This window comes from Scyliorhinus torazame, chromosome 15 (assembly GCF_047496885.1).
Source record: "Scyliorhinus torazame isolate Kashiwa2021f chromosome 15, sScyTor2.1, whole genome shotgun sequence".
Classification (NCBI taxonomy): domain Eukaryota; kingdom Metazoa; phylum Chordata; class Chondrichthyes; order Carcharhiniformes; family Scyliorhinidae; genus Scyliorhinus; species Scyliorhinus torazame.
In genome coordinates this window covers 57638908-57658427 of record NC_092721.1, presented here as the reverse complement: position 1 = coordinate 57658427, position 19520 = coordinate 57638908, and the positions used below count along the sequence as shown (strand labels likewise).

Here is a 19520-nt window from a genome sequence, read left to right as displayed (position 1 = left end):
TCAAACTCCCAGCTTTCCTCTCCCTGTTTCAAAGTCTTAGCTCTCCTCTCCCTGTGTCAAACATGAAACTCCCGGCTCTCGTCCCCCTGTTCAAACTCACGGCTCTGCTCTCCCTGTGTCAAACCTCCGGCTCTCCTCTCCCTGTTTCAAATTTACGGCTCACCTCTCCCTCTTTCAAACTCCCGGCTCTCCTCTCCCCCTTTCAAACTCACAGCACTCCTCTCCCTGCTTCAAACTCCTGGCTCTCCACTCCCTGCTTCAAATTCCCGGCCCTCCTCTCCCTCTTTCAAACTCCCGGCTCTCCTCTCCCTCCTTCAAACTCCCGGCTCTACTCTCCCTGTTTCAAACACCCGGCTTGCGTCTCCTTGTTTCAAACGCACGGCTCTCCCCTCCCTGTTTCAAACACCCGGCTCTCCACTCCCTCTTTCAAACTCCCGGCTCTCCTCTCCCTCTTAAACAATCCTGGCTCTACACTCCCTCTTTCAAACACCCGGCTCTACTCTCCCTGTTTCAAACTCCTGGCTCTCCTCTGCTTGTTTCAAACTCCCGGCTCTTCTCTCCCTCTTTGAATCACCCGGCTCTCCTCTCCCTGTTTCAAAACTGAAACTCACGGCTCTACTCTCCCTGTTTCAAACTCCCAGCTCTCCTCTGCCTCTTTTAAACACCCGGCTCTCCTCTCCCTCTTTCAAACACCCGGCTCTCCTCTCCATCTTTCAAACTCCCGGCTTTCATCTCCCTCTTACAAACGCCCGGCTCTCCTTTTCCTGTTTCAAACATCCGCCTCTCCACTCCCTCTTTCAAACTCCCGGCTCTCCTCTCCCTCTTTAAAACTCCCGGCTCTACTCTCCCTGTTTCAAACTCCCGGCTCTCCGCTGATTATTTCAAAGTCCCGGCTCTCCTCTCCCTGTTTCAAAACTGAAACTCACGGCTCTACTCTCCCCGTTTCAAATTCAGGCTCTCCTATTCCTCTTTCAAAGTCACGGCTCTCCTCTCCCTGTTTCAATCTCCAGTCTCTGCTCTCCCTGTTTCAAACTCCCGGCTCTCCTCTGCTTGTTTCAATCTCCCGGCTCTCCTCTCCCTGTTTCAAACTCAAGGCTCTCCTCTCACCATTTCAAATCCAGGCTCTCCTCTCCCTCTTTCAAACTCCCGGTTCTCCTCTCCCTTTTTCAAACTCACGGCTCTCCTCTCCCTGTTTCAAACTCCCTGCTCTCCTCCCCTCTTTCAAACTCCCGGCTCTCCTCTCACCATTTCAAATCCAGGCTCTCCTCTCCCTCTTTCAAACTCCCGGTTCTCCTCTCCCTTTTTCAAACTCACGGCTCTCCTCTCCCTGTTTCAAACTCCCTGCTCTCCTCCCCTCTTTCAAACTCCCGGCTCTCCTCTCCATCTTTCAAACTCCCAGCTTTCCTCTCCCTGTTTCAAAGTCCCAGCGCTCCTCTCCCTGTGTCAAACATGAAACTCCCGGCTCTCGTCTCCCTGTTCAAACTCCCGGCTCTGCTCTCCCTGTGTCAAACTTCCGGCTCTCCTCTCTCTGTTTCAAACTGAAACTTCCGGCTCTCCTCTCCCTATTTCAAACTCCCGGCTCTCCACTCCCTGCTTCAAATTTCCGGCTCTCCTCTCCCTCTTTCAAACTCCCGGCTCTCCTGTCCCTCTTTTAAACTCCCTTCTCTGCTCTCCCTCTTTAAAACTCCTGGCTTTACTCTCCCTGTTTCAAACTCCCGGCTTGCGTCTCCTTGTTTCAAACGCACGCCTCTCCTCTCCCTGTTTCAAACACACGGCTCTCCACTACCTGTTTCAAACTCCCGGCTCTCCTCTCCCTCTTAGAAACTCCTTGCTCTACACTCCCTCTTTCAAACACCCGCCTCTCCACTCCCTCTTTCAAACTCCCGGCTCTCCTCTCCCTTCTTAAAACTCCCGGCTCTACTCTCCCTTCTTAAAACTCCCGGCTCTACTCTACTTGTTTCAAACACCCGGCTCTCCTCTCCCCGTTTCAAACTGAAACACCCTTCTCCTTGTTTCAAATCCCGGCTCTCCTCGCCCTGTTTCAAACTACTGTCTCTCCACTTCCTGTTTCAAACTCCCGGCTCTCCCCTCCCTGTTTCTATCTCCCGACTCTCCTCTCCCTCTTTCAAACTCCCGGCTCTCCTCTCCTTCTTTCAAACTCCCAGCTCTCCTCTCTCTGTTTCAAACTACCGTCTCTCCTCACCCTGTTTCAAACGCCTGGCTCTCCTCTGCTTGTTTCCAACTCCCGGCTCTCCTCTCCTTGTGTCAAACTTCCGTCTCTCCTCTCACTGTTTCAGACTGAAACTCCCAGCTCTCCTCTCCCCGTTTCAAACTGAAACTCCCGGCTCTACTTTCCCCCTTTCAAAACTGAAACACCTGTCTCTCCTCTCCCTGTTTAAAACTGAAACTCCCGGCTCTCCTCTCCCTGTTTCAAACTTAAACACCTGTCTCTCCTCTCCCTGTTTAAAACTGAATCTCACCGGCTGTCCTCTCCCCCTTTCAAAACTGAAACTCCCGGCTCTCCTCTCCTTGTTTCAAACTCCCTTCTCTCCTGTCCCTGTTTCAAACTCGCGGCTCTCCACTCCCTCTTTCAAAACCCGGCTCTCCTCTCCCTCTATCAAACTGCCGGCTCTCCTCTCCGTGTTTCAAACTCCCGGCCCTACTCTCCCTCTTTCAAACACCCGGCACTCCTCTCCCACCTTCAAACCCCGGCTCTAGTCTCCCTGTTTCAAACTCCCAGCTCTCCTCTGCCTGTTTCAAAACAGAAACTCCTGTCTCTTATCTTCCTGTTTAAAACAGAAACTCCTGTCTCGCCTCTCCCTGTTTAAAACTGAAACTGCCATCTCTCCTCTCCCTGTATAAAACTGAAAGTCCCGGCTCTCCTTTCCTTGTTTCAAACTCTCGGTTCTCCTCTCCACGTTTCAAACTAAAACTCCCGGCTCTCTTCTCCTTGTTTCAAACTGAAACTCCCGGCTCTCTTCTCCTTGTTTCAAATCCCGGCTCTCCAATCCCTGTTTCAAACACCCGGCTCTCCTCTCCCTGTTTCAAACTCCTGGCTCTCCTCTCCCTGTTTCAAACTCCAGGCTCTCCTCTCCCTCTTTCAAACTTGAGGCTCTCCTCTCCTTCTTTCAAATCCCGGCTCTCCTCTCCCTCTTTCAAACTCCCGGCTCTCCTCTCCCTGTTTCAAACTCCCAGCTCTCCACTCTCTGTTTCAATCTCCCAGCTCTCCTCTCCCTCTTTCACACTCGCGGCTCTCCTCTCCCTCTTTCAAATCCCGGCTCTCCTCTCCCAGTCGATTTCGGCGTGAGAACAGCTGGTGAGTCAGTTTCAGTGGGAGCATTGCGGAAGGAGGTTGCTGGGAGGTAAGTCAACCTTTAAAAGCACTTGTCTTTGCAGGGGCAGGCCAGTCGATTTCGGCGTGAGAACAGCTGGTGAGTCAGTTTCAGCGGGAGCATTGCAGAAGGAGGTTGCTGGGAGGTAAGTCAACCTTTAAAAGCACTTGTCTTTGCAGGGGCAGGCCAGTCGATTTCGGCGTGAAAACAGCTGGTGAGTCAGTTTCAGCGGGAGCATTGCGGAAGGAGGTTGCTGGGAGGTAAGTCAACCTTTAAAAGCACTTGTCTTTGCAGGAGCAGGCCAGTCGATTTCGGCGTGAGAACAGCTGGTGAGTCAGTTTCAGCGGGAGCATTGCGGAAGGAGGTTGCTGGGAGGTAAGTCAACCTTTAAAAGCACTTGTCTTTGCAGGGGCAGGCCATTCGATTTCGACGGGAGTGGAGCTGGCTGGTTAGTCAATTTCAGCAGGAGCTGAGAATTTTTCTTTTTTTTTTAAATTAGTTTTTTAGGCGGGAACAGGAAGTCGACCCGCGGACGTCTGGGAAGACCCTCACCAATAAATTCTGGTGGAGAGGAAACCCGAGACACTACACGTGTAGTGTCTCCCACCCACCCTCCTCCTCTAACCTAATAATAAAACCCATTGGTCTGAGGTAAGTACCATATTTTATTATATTATTATTATTTTTTATAAAAATTTAATTTTATTAAAAGCCAGATCTTGGTAGAAAGTTAGAGGAATGGCAGGGAAGGGAGTGCAATGTTCCTCCTGCAGGATGTTTGAGGTGAGGGATGCAGTTAGTGTCCCTGCTGATTTTACCTGCAGGAAGTGCTGCCATCTCCAGCTCCTCCAAGACCGAGTTAGGGAACTGGAGCTGGAGTTGGAAGAACTTCGGATCATTCGGGAGGCAGAAGGGGTCATAGATAGCAGCTTCAGGGAATTAGTTACACCAAAGATTGGAGATAGGTGGGTAACTGTAAGAGGGACTGGGAAAAAGCAGTCAGTGCAGGGATCCCCTGCGGTCGTTCCCCTGAGAAACAAGTATACCGCTTTGGATACTTGTGGAGGGGACGACTTACCGGGGAAAGCCATGGGGTACGGGCCTCTGGCACGGAGTCTGTCCCTGTTGCTCAGAAGGGAAGGGGGGAGAGGAGCAGAGCATTAGTAATTGGGGACTCTATAGTCAGGGGCACAGATAGGAGATTTTGTGGGAGCGTGAGAGACTCACGTTTGGTATGTTGCCTCCCAGGTGCAAGGGTACGTGATGTCTCGGATCGTGTTTTCCGGGTCCTTAGGGGGGAGGGGGAGCAGCCCCAAGTCGTGGTCCATATTGGCACTAACGACATAGGTAGGAAAGGGGACAAGGATGTCAGGCAGGCTTTCAGGGAGCTAGGATGGAAGCTCAGAACTAGAACAAACAGAGTTGTTATCTCTGGGTTGTTGCCCGTGCCACGTGATAGTGAGATGAGGAATAGGGAGAGAGAGCATTTAAACACGTGGCTACAGGGATGGTGCAGGCGGGAGGGATTCAGATTTTTGGATAACTGGGGCTCTTTCTGGGGAAGGTGGGACCTCTACAGACAGGATGGTCTACATCTGAACCTGAGGGGCACAAATATCCTGGGGGGGAGATTTGTTAGTGCTCTTTGGGGGGGTTTAAACTAATGCAGCAGGGGCATGGGAACCTGGATTGTAGTTTTAGGGTAAGGGAGAATGAGAGTATAGAGGTCAGGAGCACAGATTTGACGTCACAGGAGGGGGCCAGTGTTCAGGTAGGTGGTTTGAAGTGTGTCTACTTCAATGCCAGGAGTATACGAAACAAGGTAGGGGAACTGGCAGCATGGGTTGGTACCTGGGACTTCGATGTTGTGGCCATTTTGGAGACATGGATAGAGCAGGGACAGGAATGGATGTTGCAGGTTCCGGGGTTTAGGTGTTTTAGTAAGCTCAGAGAAGGAGGCAAAAGAGGGGGAGGTGTGGCGCTGCTAGTCAAGAGCAGTATTACGGTGGCGGAGAGGATGCTAAATGGGGACTCTTCTTCCGAGGTAGTATGGGCTGAAGTTAGAAACAGGAAAGGAGAGGTCACCCTGTTGGGAGTTTTCTATAGGCCTCCTAATAGTTCTAGGGATGTAGAGGAAAGGATGGTGAAGATGATTCTGGATATGAGCGAAAGTAACAGGGTAGTTATTATGGGAGACTTTAACTTTCCAAATATTGACTGGAAAAGATATAGTTCGAGTACAATAGATGGGTCGTTTTTTGGACAGTGTGTGCAGGAGGGTTTCCTGAAACAATATGTTGACAGGCCAACAAGAGGCGAGGCCACGTTGGATTTGGTTTTGGGTAATGAACCAGGCCAGGTGTTGGATTTGGAGGTAGGAGAGCACTTTGGGGACAGTGACCACAATTCGGTGACGTTTACGTTAATGATGGAAAGGGATAAGTATACACCGCAGGGCAAGAGTTATAGCTGGGGGAAGGGCAATTATGATGCCATTAGACGTGACTTGGGGGGGATAAGGTGGAGAAGTAGGCTGCAAGTGTTGTGCACACTGGATAAGTGGGGCTTGTTCAAGGATCAGCTACTGCGTGTTCTTGATAAGTATGTACCGGTCAGACAGGGAGGAAGGCGTCGAGCGAGGGAACCGTGGTTTACCAAGGAAGTGGAATCTCTTGTTAGGAGGAAGAAGGAGGCCTATGTGAAGATGAAGTGTGAAGTTTCGGTTGGGGCGATGGATAGTTACAAGGTAGCGAGGAAGGATCTAAAGAGAGAGCGAAGACGAGCAAGGAGGGGACATGAGAAGTATTTGGCAGGAAGGATCAAGGAAAACCCAAAAGCTTTCTATAGGTATGTCAGGAATAAGCGAATGACGAGGGAAAGAGTAGGACCAGTCAAGGACAGGGATGGGAAATTGTGTGTGGATTCTGAAGAGATAGGCGAGATACTAAATGAATATTTTTCGTCAGTATTCACTCAGGAAAAAGATAATGTTGTGGAGGAGAATGCTGAGCCCCAGGCTAATAGAATAGATGGCATTGAGGTACATAGGGAAGAGGTGTTGGCAATTCTGGACAGGCTGAAAATAGATAAGTCCCCGGGACCTGATGGGATTTATCCTAGGATTCTCTGGGAGGCCAGGGAAGAGATTGCTGGACCTTTGGCTTTGATTTTTATGTCATCATTGGCTACAGGAATAGTGCCAGAGGACTGGAGGACAGCAAATGTGGTCCCTTTGTTCAAAAAGGGGAGCAGAGACAACCACGGCAACTATAGACCGGTGAGCCTCACGTCTGTAGTGGGTAAAGTCTTGGAGGGGATTATGAGAGACAAGATTTATAATCATCTAGATAGGAATAATATGATCAGGGATAGTCAGCATGGCTTTGTGAAGGGTAGGTCATGCCTCACAAACCTTATTGAGTTCTTTGAGAAGGTGACTGAACAGGTAGACGAGGGTAGAGCAGTTGATGTGGTGTATATGGATTTCAGCAAAGCGTTTGATAAGGTTCCCCACGGTAGGCTATTGCAAAAAATATGGAGGCTGGGGATTGAGGGTGATTTAGAGATGTGGATCAGAAATTGGCTAGCTGAAAGAAGACAGAGGGTGGTGGTTGATGGGAAATGTTCAGAATGGAGTACAGTCACAAGTGGAGTACCACAAGGATCTGTTCTGGGGCCGTTGCTGTTTGTCATTTTTATCAATGACCTAGAGGAAGGCGCAGAAGGGTGGGTGAGTAAATTTGCAGACGATACTAAAGTCGGTGGTGTTGTCGATAGTGTGGAAGGATGTAGCAGGTTACAGAGGGATATAGATAAGCTGCAGAGCTGGGCTGAGAGGTGGCAAATGGAGTTTAATGTAGAGAAGTGTGAGGTGATTCACTTTGGAAGGAATAACAGGAATGCGGAATATTTGGCTAATGGTAAAGTTCTTGAAAGTGTGGATGAGCAGAGGGATCTAGGTGTCCATGTACATAGATCCCTGAAAGTTGCCACCCAGGTTGATAGGGTTGTGAAGAAGGCCTATGGAGTGTTGGCCTTTATTGGTAGAGGGATTGAGTTCCGGAGTCGGGAGGTCATGTTGCAGCTGTACAGAACTCTGGTACGGCCGCATTTGGAGTATTACGTACAGTTCTGGTCACCGCATTATAGGAAGGACGTGGAGGCTTTGGAGCGGGTGCAGAGGAGATTTACCAGGATGTTGCCTGGTATGGAGGGAAAATCTTATGAGGAAAGGCTGATGGACTCGAGGTTGTTTTCGTTGGAGAGAAGAAGGTTAAGAGGAGACGTAATAGAGGCATACAAAATGATCAGGGGGTTGGATAGGGTGGACAGTGAGAGCCTTCTCCCGCGGATGGATGTGGCTGGCACGAGGGGACATAACTTTAAACTGAGGGGTAATAGATATAGGACAGAGGTCAGAGGTAGGTTCTTTATGCAAAGAGTAGTGAGGCCGTGGAATGCCCTACCTGCTACAGTAGTGAACTCGCCAACATTGAGGGCATTTAAAAGTTTATTGGATAAACATATGGATGATAATGGCATAGTGTAGTTTAGATGGCTTTTGTTTCGGTGCAACATCGTGTGCCGAAGGGCCTGTACTGCGCTGTATTGTTCTATGTTCTATGTTCTTTCAAACTCCCGGCTCTCCTCTCCTTTTTTCAAACTCCCGGCCCTCCTCTCCTTATTTCAAACCCCAGGCTCTACCCTTCTTGTTTCAAATTCCCGGCTCTCCTCTCCCTGTTTCAAACTCCCAGCGCTCCTCTCCCTGTTTCAAACTCATGGCTCTCCTCTCCCTCTTTCAATCTCCCAGCTCTCCTCTCTCTGTTTCAAACTACCGTCTCTCGTCACCCTGTTTCAAACTCCCGGCTCTCCTCTTCCTGTGTCAAGCTGAAACTCCCGGCTCTCGTCTCCCTGTTTCAAACTCCCGGCTCTCCTCTCCCTCTTTCAAACTCTCGGCTCTCCTCTCCCTCTTTCAAACTCCCGGCTCACCTCTCCCTGTGTTAAACTGAAACTCCCGGCTCTCGTCTCCCTGTTTCAAACTCCCGGCTCTTCTCTCCCTGTGTCAAACACGTGGCTCTCATCTCCCTCTTTCAAACACCCGGCTCTCCTCTCCCAGTTTCAAACTGAAACTCCCGGCTCTCCTCTCCCTGTTTCAAACTTCTGGCTCTCATCTCCCTGTTTCAACCTCCCGGCTCTCCTCTCCCTCTTTCAAACTGAAACACCTGGCTCTCCTCTCCCTGTTTCAACCTCCCGGCTCTCCTCTCCCTCTTTCAAACTGAAACACCCGGCTCTCCTCTCCCTCTTTCAGACTCCAAGTTCTCCTCTCCCTGTTTCAACCTCCCGGCTCTCCTCTCCCTCTTTCAAACTGGAACTTCCGGCTCTCCTCTCCCTGTTTCAAACTCCTGGCTCTACTCTCCTTGTTTCATACTCCCGGCTCTCCTCTACTTGTTTCAAACACCCGGCTCTCCTCTCACCGTTTCAAACTGAAACACCCATCTCCCTTCTCCTTGTTTCAAATCCCGGCTCTCCTCGCCCTGTTTCAAACTACTGTCTCTCCTCTTCCTGTTTCAAACTGCCGGCTCTCCTCTCCCTGTTTCAAACTCCAGGCTCTCCTCTCCCTCTTTCAAATTCGCGGCTCTCCTCTCCCTCTTTCAAATCCCGGCTCTCCTCTCCCTCTTCCAAACTCCTGGCTCTCCTCTCCTGGTTTCAAACTCCCGGCTCTCCCCTCCCTGTTTCTATCTCCTGGCTCTCCTCTCCCTCTTTCAATCTCCCGGCTCTCCTCTCCTTCTTTCAAACTCCCAGCTCTCCTCTCTCTGTTTCAAACTACCGTCTCTCCTCACCCTGTTTCAAACGCCTGGCTCTCCTCTGCTTGTTTCCAACTCCCGGCTCTCCTCTCCTTGTGTCAAACTTCCGTCTCTCCTCTCACTGTTTCAGACTGAAACTCCCAGCTCTCCTCTCCCCGTTTCAAACTGAAACTCCCGGCTCTACTTTCCCCCTTTCAAAACTGAAACACCTGTCTCTCCTCTCCCTGTTTAAAACTGAAACTCCCGGCTCTCCTCTCCCTGTTTCAAACTTAAACACCTGTCTCTTCTCTCCCTGTTTAAAACTGAATCTCACCGGCTGTCCTCTCCCCCTTTCAAAACTGAAACTCCCGGCTCTCCTCTCCTTGTTTCAAACTCCCTTCTCTCCTGTCCCTGTTTCAAACGCGCGGCTCTCCACTCCCTCTTTCAAAACCCGGCTCTCCTCTCCCTCTATCAAACTGCCGGCTCTCCTCTCCGTGTTTCAAACTCCCGGCCCTACTCTCCCTCTTTCAAACACCCGGCACTCCTCTCCCACATTCAAACCCCGGCTCTAGTCTCCCTGTTTCAAACTCCCAGCTCTCCTCTGCCTGTTTCAAAACAGAAACTCCTGTCTCTTATCTTCCTGTTTAAAACAGAAACTCCTGTCTCGCCTCTCCCTGTTTAAAACTGAAACTGCCATCTCTCCTCTCCCTGTATAAAACTGAAAGTCCCGGCTCTCCTTTCCTTGTTTCAAACTCTCGGTTCTCCTCTCCACGTTTAAAACTAAAACTCCCGGCTCTCTTCTCCTTGTTTCAAACTGAAACTCCCGGCTCTCTTCTCCTTGTTTCAAATCCCGGCTCTCCAATCCCTGTTTCAAACACCCGGCTCTCCTCTCCCTGTTTCAAACTCCTGGCTCTCCTCTCCCTGTTTCAAACTCCAGGCTCTCCTCTCCCTCTTTCAAACTTGAGGCTCTCCTCTCCCTCTTTCAAATCCCGGCTCTCCTCTCCCTCTTTCAAACTCCCGGCTCTCCTCTCCCTGTTTCAAACTCCCGGCTCTCCACTCTCTGTTTCAATCTCCCAGCTCTCCCCTTCTTGTTTCAAATTCCCGGCTCTCCTCTCCCTGTTTCAAACTCCCAGCGCTCCTCTCCCTGTTTCAAACTCATGGCTCTCCTCTCCCTCTTTCAATCTCCCAGTTCTCCTCTCACTGTTTCAAACTCCCGGCTCTCCTCTTCCTGTGTCAAACTGAAACTCCCGGCTCTCCTCTCCCTCTTTCAAACTCCCGGCTCTCCTCTCCCTGTGTTAAACTGAAACTCCCGGCTCTCGTCTCCCTGTTTCAAACTCCCGGCTCTTCTCTCCCTGTGTCAAGCTTGCGGCTCTCCTCTCCCTCTTTCAAACTCCCGGCACTCCTCTCCTTTTTTCAAACTCCCGGCCCTCCTCTCCTTATTTCAAACACCAGGCTCTCCCCTTCTTGTTTCATATTCCCGGCTCTCCTCTCCCTGTTTCAAACTCCCAGCGCTCCTCTCCCTGTTTCAAACTCATGGCTCTCCTCTCCCTCTTTCAATCTCCCAGTTCTCTTCTCACTGTTTCAAACTCCCGGCTCTGCTCTTCCAGTGTCAAACTGAAACTCCCGGCTCTCGTCTCCCTGTTTCAAACTCCCGGCTCTCCTCTCCCTCTTTCAAACTCCCGGCTCTCCTCTCCCTCTTTCAAACTCCCGGCTCTCCTCTCCCTGTGTTAAACTGAAACTCCCGGCTCTCGTCTCCCTGTTTCAAACTCCCGGCTCTTCTCTCCCTGTGTCAAACTCGCGGCTCTCATCTCCCTCTTTCAAACACCCGGCTCTCCTCTCCCAGTTTCAAACTGAAACTCCCGGCTCTCCTCTCCCTGTTTCAAACTCCTGGCTCTCATCTCCCTGTTTCAACCTCCCGGCTCTCCTCTCCCTCTTTCAAACTGAAACACCTGGCTCTCCTCTCCCTGTTTCAGACTCCAAGCTCTCCTCTCCCTGTTTCAACCTCCCGGCTCTCCTCTCCCTCTTTGAAACTCCTGGCTCTACTCTCCTTGTTTCATACTCCCGGCTCTACTCTCCCTGATTCAAACACCCGGCTCTCCTCTCCCTGTTTCAAACAGAAATTCCCGGCTCTCCTCTTCCTGCGTCAAACTTCCGACTCTCCCCTCCCTGTTTCAAACTGAATTTCCCGGCTCTCCTCTCCCAGTTTAAAAATGAAACTGCTGGCTCTCCCCTCTATGTTTCATACTTCCGGCTCTCCTCTCCCTGTTTGAAACTGAAAGTCCTGGCTCTCTCTCCCTGTTTCAAACTCCCGGCTCTCCTCTCCCACTTTCAAACTCCTGGCTCTCCTCTCCCTGGATTTCTGTGCTTCATGCACAAGTACCCCACCAAGTCCCTTTGTGTTACAGTTTTCTCCGTTTAAAAAATATTATTCTTTTGTTCTCCCTTCCAAAATGAACAACCTCACTTTTTCCCTCAATATACTCTACCTGCCAACTTTTGTCCACTTACTTCACCTCTCAACATCTCTTTCCAAAACTGTTTGTATTCCTCCCAACTTGCCTTTCCACCTATTTTTGTGTGATCTGCAAATTTGGCTACAGTACATTTGCTTCCTTCCTCCAAGTCATTAATATATATTGTAAACAGTTACATCCCCAGCGCTGATCCCTGTGGAACCCCACTGGTTACAGGTTGTCAACCTGAAAAAATAATCTGTTTATCCACTCGCTGTTTCCTGACGATTAGCCAGTTCTTTATCCATGCCAATATCCTACCTCCAACACCATGGGTTTGTATCCTATGAGTTAATCTTTTATGAGGTACCTTGATGTATCAATAACCTGCACACTGGGAGATTCCACATGTGCATACAGTGGATCCTTAGAAAGTGATGCTGGGATTGATGTTGAGAACCATGGAGATCTTCATTGGGTGCTCACCAACTCCCTTAGTCTCAACTCCTCCTGAATCGTGACACGGCCAGCCTGGAGACCCGCAATCTTTGTTGACATTGGCATCTGGGGCTTTGGAGAAACTTTAGCCTCGGTTGGAACAATCTCTCCAGGACTGGTTTAGCTCACTTGGCTAGATAGCTGGTTTGTGATGCAGAGCGAGGCCAGCCAGCAGAGTGGGTTCAATTCCCGATGGTCACCTGGGATTATAATGACTTTACCTTACAATCTCTCCTGCGGCTAGCGGGTTAGCGATTAGCATGCACGTCTGTACCCTTTGCTGGTGGACACTTTTGATGGTCATGAGGTTAGCGATGAGTTCCTGTTGGTGTCTGGACCTCCCTCCCTTTGAGTTGCTCCTCCTGCTCATCAACCTTGGTGTATGGGCCCATGGCAGGTATCCTTTCTCTGATTCCTCGGCCTTCCACTCCCATTACCCTTCTCCCAAACCTGCAGTAGAGGCCTCTCTGCGGAGGAGGTACCACTACCGCATGTGGTCCTGGCCATATGCCACCACAATCCTGGCATCTTCTTCCCCCTCCCTTAGTCAACATCTGGCAGTGCCCTCGTTAAACGGAGAAAACTGTAACATCTTTCTGCCACCCCATGCTGACTCTCCCAATGACTTTGTGAGAAAGCCAGTGTTTAGTGGCCACTTCCTTGTCATCTGCATTTCTTAGCAACGTGTTACACCACGTAGGCGCCATTGCGATCCAAATGCGATGTAAAGTTGGAGTTAACTGACTTTTCAAGTACCCCAATTGATTTGTGAAGAATGCCCTCTATGGTTAGTTGCACTGGTAAAATCTGGAAGGAAAGTCAAAATGCCAGACTGCTGATCAAATGTCTGCTCCCATGTTACAATCCCCACTGTCCATTCCAAACATACCCAAAATAGTCTGGTGAAATCTTGACAACAACATATTGCAACATATTGCAGTCTTGTGTGCAGCGCTAGCATCCTTAATCCGGGCCAGAAGTTCTCGGTTCAAGTCCAACTTCACAGATTGATGGCCATGGAAGATGCATTCATAATGTGGTTAGACAGGTTGATTATCAATCTGTAAATCCTTCCAATATACCTGATGGCAGGTGATGAGAGTGGGACAGTTTTCTGGTCAGCCATACTGCAGAAGGCAATGACAAATGACTGCAGCCCTTTGCCAAGCTTAATCATGGACCAATTCAATGAAAACCCATGGCCACCAATGTCCCTTTAGGGCTTGGCACCTAAAGGAGGAGGAGGAATGCAATTTCTATCAGATCTTCAAAACAAAGAAATGTCATGACACAAATGGCGTAAGGAGAAAAATAGACACTTGGACAGGAAAGGTGAGATTAGGATGTGTGAGTTAAAATTTGGTTGAAGGAATAATTTTATAAAGATTCTTAATGGTGCATAGTGAGTTATACAAGTAGGTGCAGGCAGAAAGTTGCAAAGAGGAGACTTGAAGTTGCTAAACATCCCAACACTAGAGAGGAATGTTCAAGGATCTAGGTTCAGAATAGTCTGTCCAGGAGGGGATATAAGCCTGAGAAAATGACAGAAAGGGTGGACTGAATCCATAGAAAGATTTAAAGATGAGGCCCAGGCTTTGGACTTGAAATCAATGTAGGTCAGCAAGATCAAAACAGTGATGTTAATACAGGACAGGACAACAGAATTAAGATCAAAATAATTATTATTTTGATAAAGAACTTGTGTCATTGTTGAAGATGCAATATTATAAGCCAGAAATTCATACAATCTATTTATTATACTTATACTACTTTGAGATATTTGGTATTAATATTAAGTTATTTCTGCAGGAAAACAGACACATAAGGAGTATCCACCTGGACACAGAAAGGGTACAGGCTCACATTGTGAATTAACTGAAAAAGCAGCAATCTCATGGCATGCATGGCAGGTGGAACACAATGAAACAACACATTTCCTTGCTGTAATCTCAAAGAACAGCTCTTCAGAAAACATCAACTGTTCGAAACACATCAATGCATCATTAACCAACAGAGCCTGGACGATGCAATTGAGTGCTGAGAAGCAAATCATTTGTGTGTTTACAAACTCCTGCGCAGCTCAAGGAACTCGAGTAAAGTTGACGATTCTGAGTAAGTTAACTGCAATAATACATTTCACTACTCCTTGCCATTGTGAAGATAAGACTCTCAAATGTTTTTTACACAATTTCCTGAAACAAGACAGGCCCACTGAGTCTAACATCATTGTTGCTGGGCTAGTAATCCAGAGCATTACCATCCAGGTAATGCTCTCGGGGCCTGGGATGGAATCCCACCATGGCAGATAGTGGAATTTAAACTCAATAAAACATCTGGAGTTAAAAGTCTAATGATGACCATGAAACCAATGTCGATTGTCATAAAAGCCCATCTGATTCACTTATGTCCTTCAGGTCAAACATGGGCAAGGAAACCTCCTGCTGGTTACCAGGTACCATCCCCCTTCAACTAATGAATCAGCATTCCTCAATATTGAACACCACGTGAAGGAAGCACTAAGGGAGGTAAGGGTGCAGAATGCACTCTGGGTAGGGAACTTCAATGCCTATCGCCAAGAGAGACTCGATAGTGCCACCACAGAGAGAGCTGGCCGAGACTGGAAGGACAAAGCTGTTCGACTGGGACTGCGGCAGGTGGTGACGGAACCAACAGGAAGGAAAAACATACTTGACCGCATCCTTCCCAACTTGCATGCTGCAGATGCATCTGTCCAGACAGTATCAGTTGGAATGACCACCTCACAGTCCTTGTGGAAACAAAGTCCCGTCTTCACATTGAAAATATGGATGGCACGGTGGCACAGTTGTTAGTCAGGAACCAAGGTTCAATTCCAGCCTTGGGTGACTGTCTGTGTGGAGTTTGCACTTTCTCCCTTTGTCTGTGTGAGTTTCCTCCAGGTACTCTGGTTTCCTCCCAAAATCCAGGTTAGGTTGATTGGCCATGCTAAATTGCTCCTTAGTGCCCAAAAAGGTGCAGGATAGACAGGGTTATGGAGTTACAAGGAGAGGGTGGGAGAGTGGGCCTGCTTGGGGTGCTCTTTCAGTGGGACAGTGCAGGCCCAATGGGTCAAATGGCCTCCTTCTGCAGTCTAAGAATTCTGTACCCTTCATCGTTGTGTGGCACCACAATGATGCTAAATTGATTAGACTTTCAAACAGATCTAATGACTCAAGACTTGGCATCCATGAAGTGCTGTGGGTCATCAGCAGCAGCAGATCTGTACTCAACACCAAACCTCATGGCCCGGCCTATCCCCTACTTTATCATTACCCCTACTTAATCATTACCATCAAGTCAGGGGATCAACCCATGTCTAATGAACAGTGCAGGAGGGCACGCCTGGAGCAACACCAAGCATGCCTAAAAATGAGGTGTCAACCTGGTGAAGCTACAATACAGGACTATATGTGTGCCATACAGCATAAGAAGCAAGTGATAGTGTCGTGAAAATTATAATAAAGACAAATTCCTCGAGGTTCGATTTAAGGAAATTTATTTACACAAATATATTTGCGGAGAGAGAGTGTTCCAGCTGCATAGCCAGTGCACTGCACTCTGAGATTCGATTGAAGGAAGCATATCTTTATAGTCTGAAATAACAGCTTGAAGTAAACAGCCATGTTTATATTAAATAGATCTTGGAAAGTATGTAAGATGTTCTTGCCCTTGGCTAAAAACAACTCGAGTACACATTTTGTTATCTTTCAGAGGACAATGTGTTTTCATAATAAGGCCGAAACCAAAATATTAAGCAGTATTTTGTTCATATTACCTGACCTACTTATTTTCGTTCAAAAGCAGTGTTGAACTATAGTCAAGCATTTCCCAGCATGCTTCTAAATTGGCAACTCATTAATTTCCCTTCCACAATTGCCTCCTTGTTGATCTTTTGATCAAAACCTTTTAGTAAATTATCGTGTCCTCCGTAGAGAAGGGTGGGTTATAATGTAAGGGGAACGGACATATGACAGTTCCCTGCGTGTTATGAGCCTGGTAGCAAGGAGGCAAGGCGGCTAGGACTGTTCTCCCGTGTTAGTACAATAAAAATATCTTGTGCAACATTAAAACAGTAACCATACGACAATCAAGATTACAATGGCGATTATAATTCAGAACACAATCCTCTGTCCTAACGATCCTACCACCCAAAGCCAAAGTCCCATCCCTCATTTTCATGTAATCTTGTCACCTCTCTATGAATGTGATCCACCAGATTATCAATTTTCTCTGAGTTATCAGGGATGTATGTGCAACAGTCACTTCCAATCAGAGCACATGTACCTCCCTTTTCAGTGAACAAGAAATCAAGAGCCATTCTGTACTGCAGGGCAACCGCTCTCATAGCAACCATCTCAGTTGCTATCTAGTTAACAGCTTCTGCAGCGTCATTAGCTGCCTGCTCAAGGATGTCTCATAGTTCGCATAGTATGTATGCATTAGTGGCTATTCTTAATGGTGGTATCATTATTCCCAGCATTTGTGCCCATGTCATAGTACTTTGTGTTGTCCTGTGATGGTGGATGGTCCTGTAATTGCTGAAAGTGATGCACATAAGGGACTACTTATCCCAAATAGCAGGAGCCATCCCAATTTTCTGGTAACCAAGGATATGCTTTATAGCCACAGATAACATATGTGCCGTTATATGCCATCAGGTTTCTTCTACTGTCAGTCATCATTAGTCTAATCAATCCCCTTCCCAAGAGCCTCCACTCATTTGATTTTCAACTCCTGACTAATCAAAGATGAATAATCCTTTGGCTGTAAGGTGGAACATAGGAGGTTGCCAATTCAAGGTCTGATCACACTGACTCGTGCCTACTGACTGGGTCCCATATGTTTGATGATTCTTAAAGCATGTACTTCCTTTGGGGACTCCAGTATAATTGGGAAGGATCAACCAGAGCGTTTAACGTGTTCCAATAAACCTTGGCCCCCACCATTCCTCAATCCTATTCATATTGTATCCAGCTAATCTCCAATCTAACATATTCTGTGTATCTTCGCCATGTCCTGTACTATTTTGTCTTCGAGCCCATTCTGCTATCTCTTTACTGGTGAATGGGATAGGTCGCAGAGGGAAGCCCTCCCCCAAGCATCCGGGAATTTGTGTACAAACCCAACAACTGAATTTATTTACCCTCTCTGCGTATGAGTGAGACATGTACATTAAGTTGTTAGTATGCAGTTTACCCTCTACATGATGTTGGATTAATATGATAATACATAAGAACAGTAGCACCGTCATTCTCTTCAGGTCAGCGTTTCGTGAGTACTCTCAAAGTTCCGTATGATGTAGTTTACACGAGTTGCGTGGATCCCACCTGGCTTTTATTTTACTTTAACGGCTGTTAAAGATGATCAGAGGATGAGATAGGGTGGACAGTGAGAGCCTTTTTCCTCAGATAGTGATGGCTAGCACGAAGGGACATAGCTGTAAATTGAGGGGAGATATAGGGCAGATGTCAGAGGTAGGTTCTTCACTCAGAGAGTAGTAAGGGTGTGGAATGCCCTGCCTGCAACAGTAGTGGACTCGCCAACATTAAGGGCATTTAAATGGTCATTGGACATACATATGGATGTAGATGGGCTTTAGATTGGGTTCATAGGTCGGCACAACATCGAGGGCCGAAGGGCCTGTACTGCGCTGTAATGTTCTATGTTCCATGTTCTATGTTCGGGTTGTTAGCAGCACTTGCGGGGGGGTCCATTGAGGGAATGTTGAACCTGCAGACAGCTTGCACTCGTCCAAGTCTTTTTTAATACTGTTGATTCCGATATGTAAAGTATAGATATTGACTTTCCGGGTGCAATGGTATGGAGAAAAAGGCTGAGAAAGTATCCGTTGGTGGTATAGAAGACAAAATGACTTTGAGGTTCGTGAAATGGAGCAATCCACCAATGGAGCAATAGTGATAACAATTTTATTGATGGCTCTAAGATCTTGTCCAAACCACCACTCGTTGGGTCTTCCTACCTTTGGAATGGGGAGTACAGGGGTGTTACAGGGGCTGTGTGTTCGTTTCAGCACCCCTTGCTGTAATAGTGCATTGATCACCCCCCTCTATCCCTTTTTCTGCTTCTGGTGCCAACCAGTATAGTTTTAAGCAGGGCAGGCAACGTTCTTCTGTAACTGCACCCTCTGCGCTGGGGCAGAATGTACTTTTCCAACATGATTTTTATGTTGGGCCCATAGATGTGCCAGTACCTGGGCCAGTATTGAAGGGAGTAAATGATGGCTCTCTCGGGGAGGTTGTTGTCTTTCAAATGTAGTGGGCCATTGCTCCTCTTTCCAGGTCACTTTGCCCTCCTGTTTGCCGTAAAATTCTATTAGGCAATTATGTCCGTCCATTTCAATATAAATCCCATGAATTACCTTTTTCCTTTGGCCTCTTTGATCACTTCTCCTATTTGCTTTGCCTTAGCGGGATGTCTTACGGCCAATGTTAAATGGGGTTCTGAAGTTAAACCCATACTAAACAGGTCCTCTGACTATGGGTCAACTGTACCAACATTCCTAATCCCACAACACCGAAAAAGAAAAAGGAGTGATATGCAATGATGACTGCTTTCCTAAGTGACATTGCGCTTGTAAATTGTATGTGTGCTCATCCTCATGAGCATACCAAGCCGTGCAATGGGTATTCTCTCGGCAGGACTCTATCAGGTGTTTTAATAGTTGTGCCCAAGGGTCTTTAACCTTTTGTAAGACTTCCTGCAGTTTTAAAACTTTTTTTTAAAAATAGTGGTACTGTAAGGGTTAACGTTTAGCTGCCAGCATACAACCCAGACACAGAGCGATCGGGCGCAGGCTCAGAAGTTATTAAACTTTGCAGCTGGTGAGCTCGTATTTGAGACAGTTCTATAAACATTCCACTATCAATGCAATGTATTACCACTCCAAATTTGCAGAGTGTCTGTCTGCATAATAAGGTCAGGTGTCGCGAGGTGCAGTACATCCTTCCTGGAGGTTAAATGCTTCTTGGCCCCTTGCATGATAGCCTATTTCCCTCTATTTGCTAACCAGTGTTCGTGGGACTCATTTCCTTCATTCAAACGATTATCATTATTGGGAACCCAGCCCCCATTTATGACAAGTGGGACTGCAATCCCATTGTTCAAAGCTGGCCAAGATGCACCATAAGAGTATTTTAGAAGCAGCAAAACATCCCCTGGGAGGTGGCTATAAATACCACACATTTTAAAAAAATATATTTAGTGTACCCAATTCATTTTATCCAATTAAGGGGCAATTTAGCGTGGCCAATCCACCTACCCTGCACATATTTAGGTTGTGGGAGCGAAACCCACGCAAACACGGGGAGAATGTGCAAACTCCACACGGACAGTGACTCAGAGACGGGATTGAACCTGGCACCTCGGCGCCGTGAGGCAGCACTGCTAACCACTGCGCCATTGTGCTGCCCACAAAT

At 47.8% G+C, this 19520-nt stretch overlaps 1 protein-coding gene across 1 annotated transcript in view; it reads left to right on the top strand.

Moving 5' to 3' along the window:
* LOC140391604 (uncharacterized) overlaps window positions 1-19520 on the top strand; it is a 114241-nt gene that overhangs the window by 13933 nt on the left and 80788 nt on the right. Inside the window, exon 2 of the mRNA XM_072476262.1 lies at window positions 13876-14178. Coding sequence (XP_072332363.1) covers window positions 13876-14178 — 303 coding nt within the window. The remainder of the gene's footprint in view (window positions 1-13875; window positions 14179-19520) is intronic.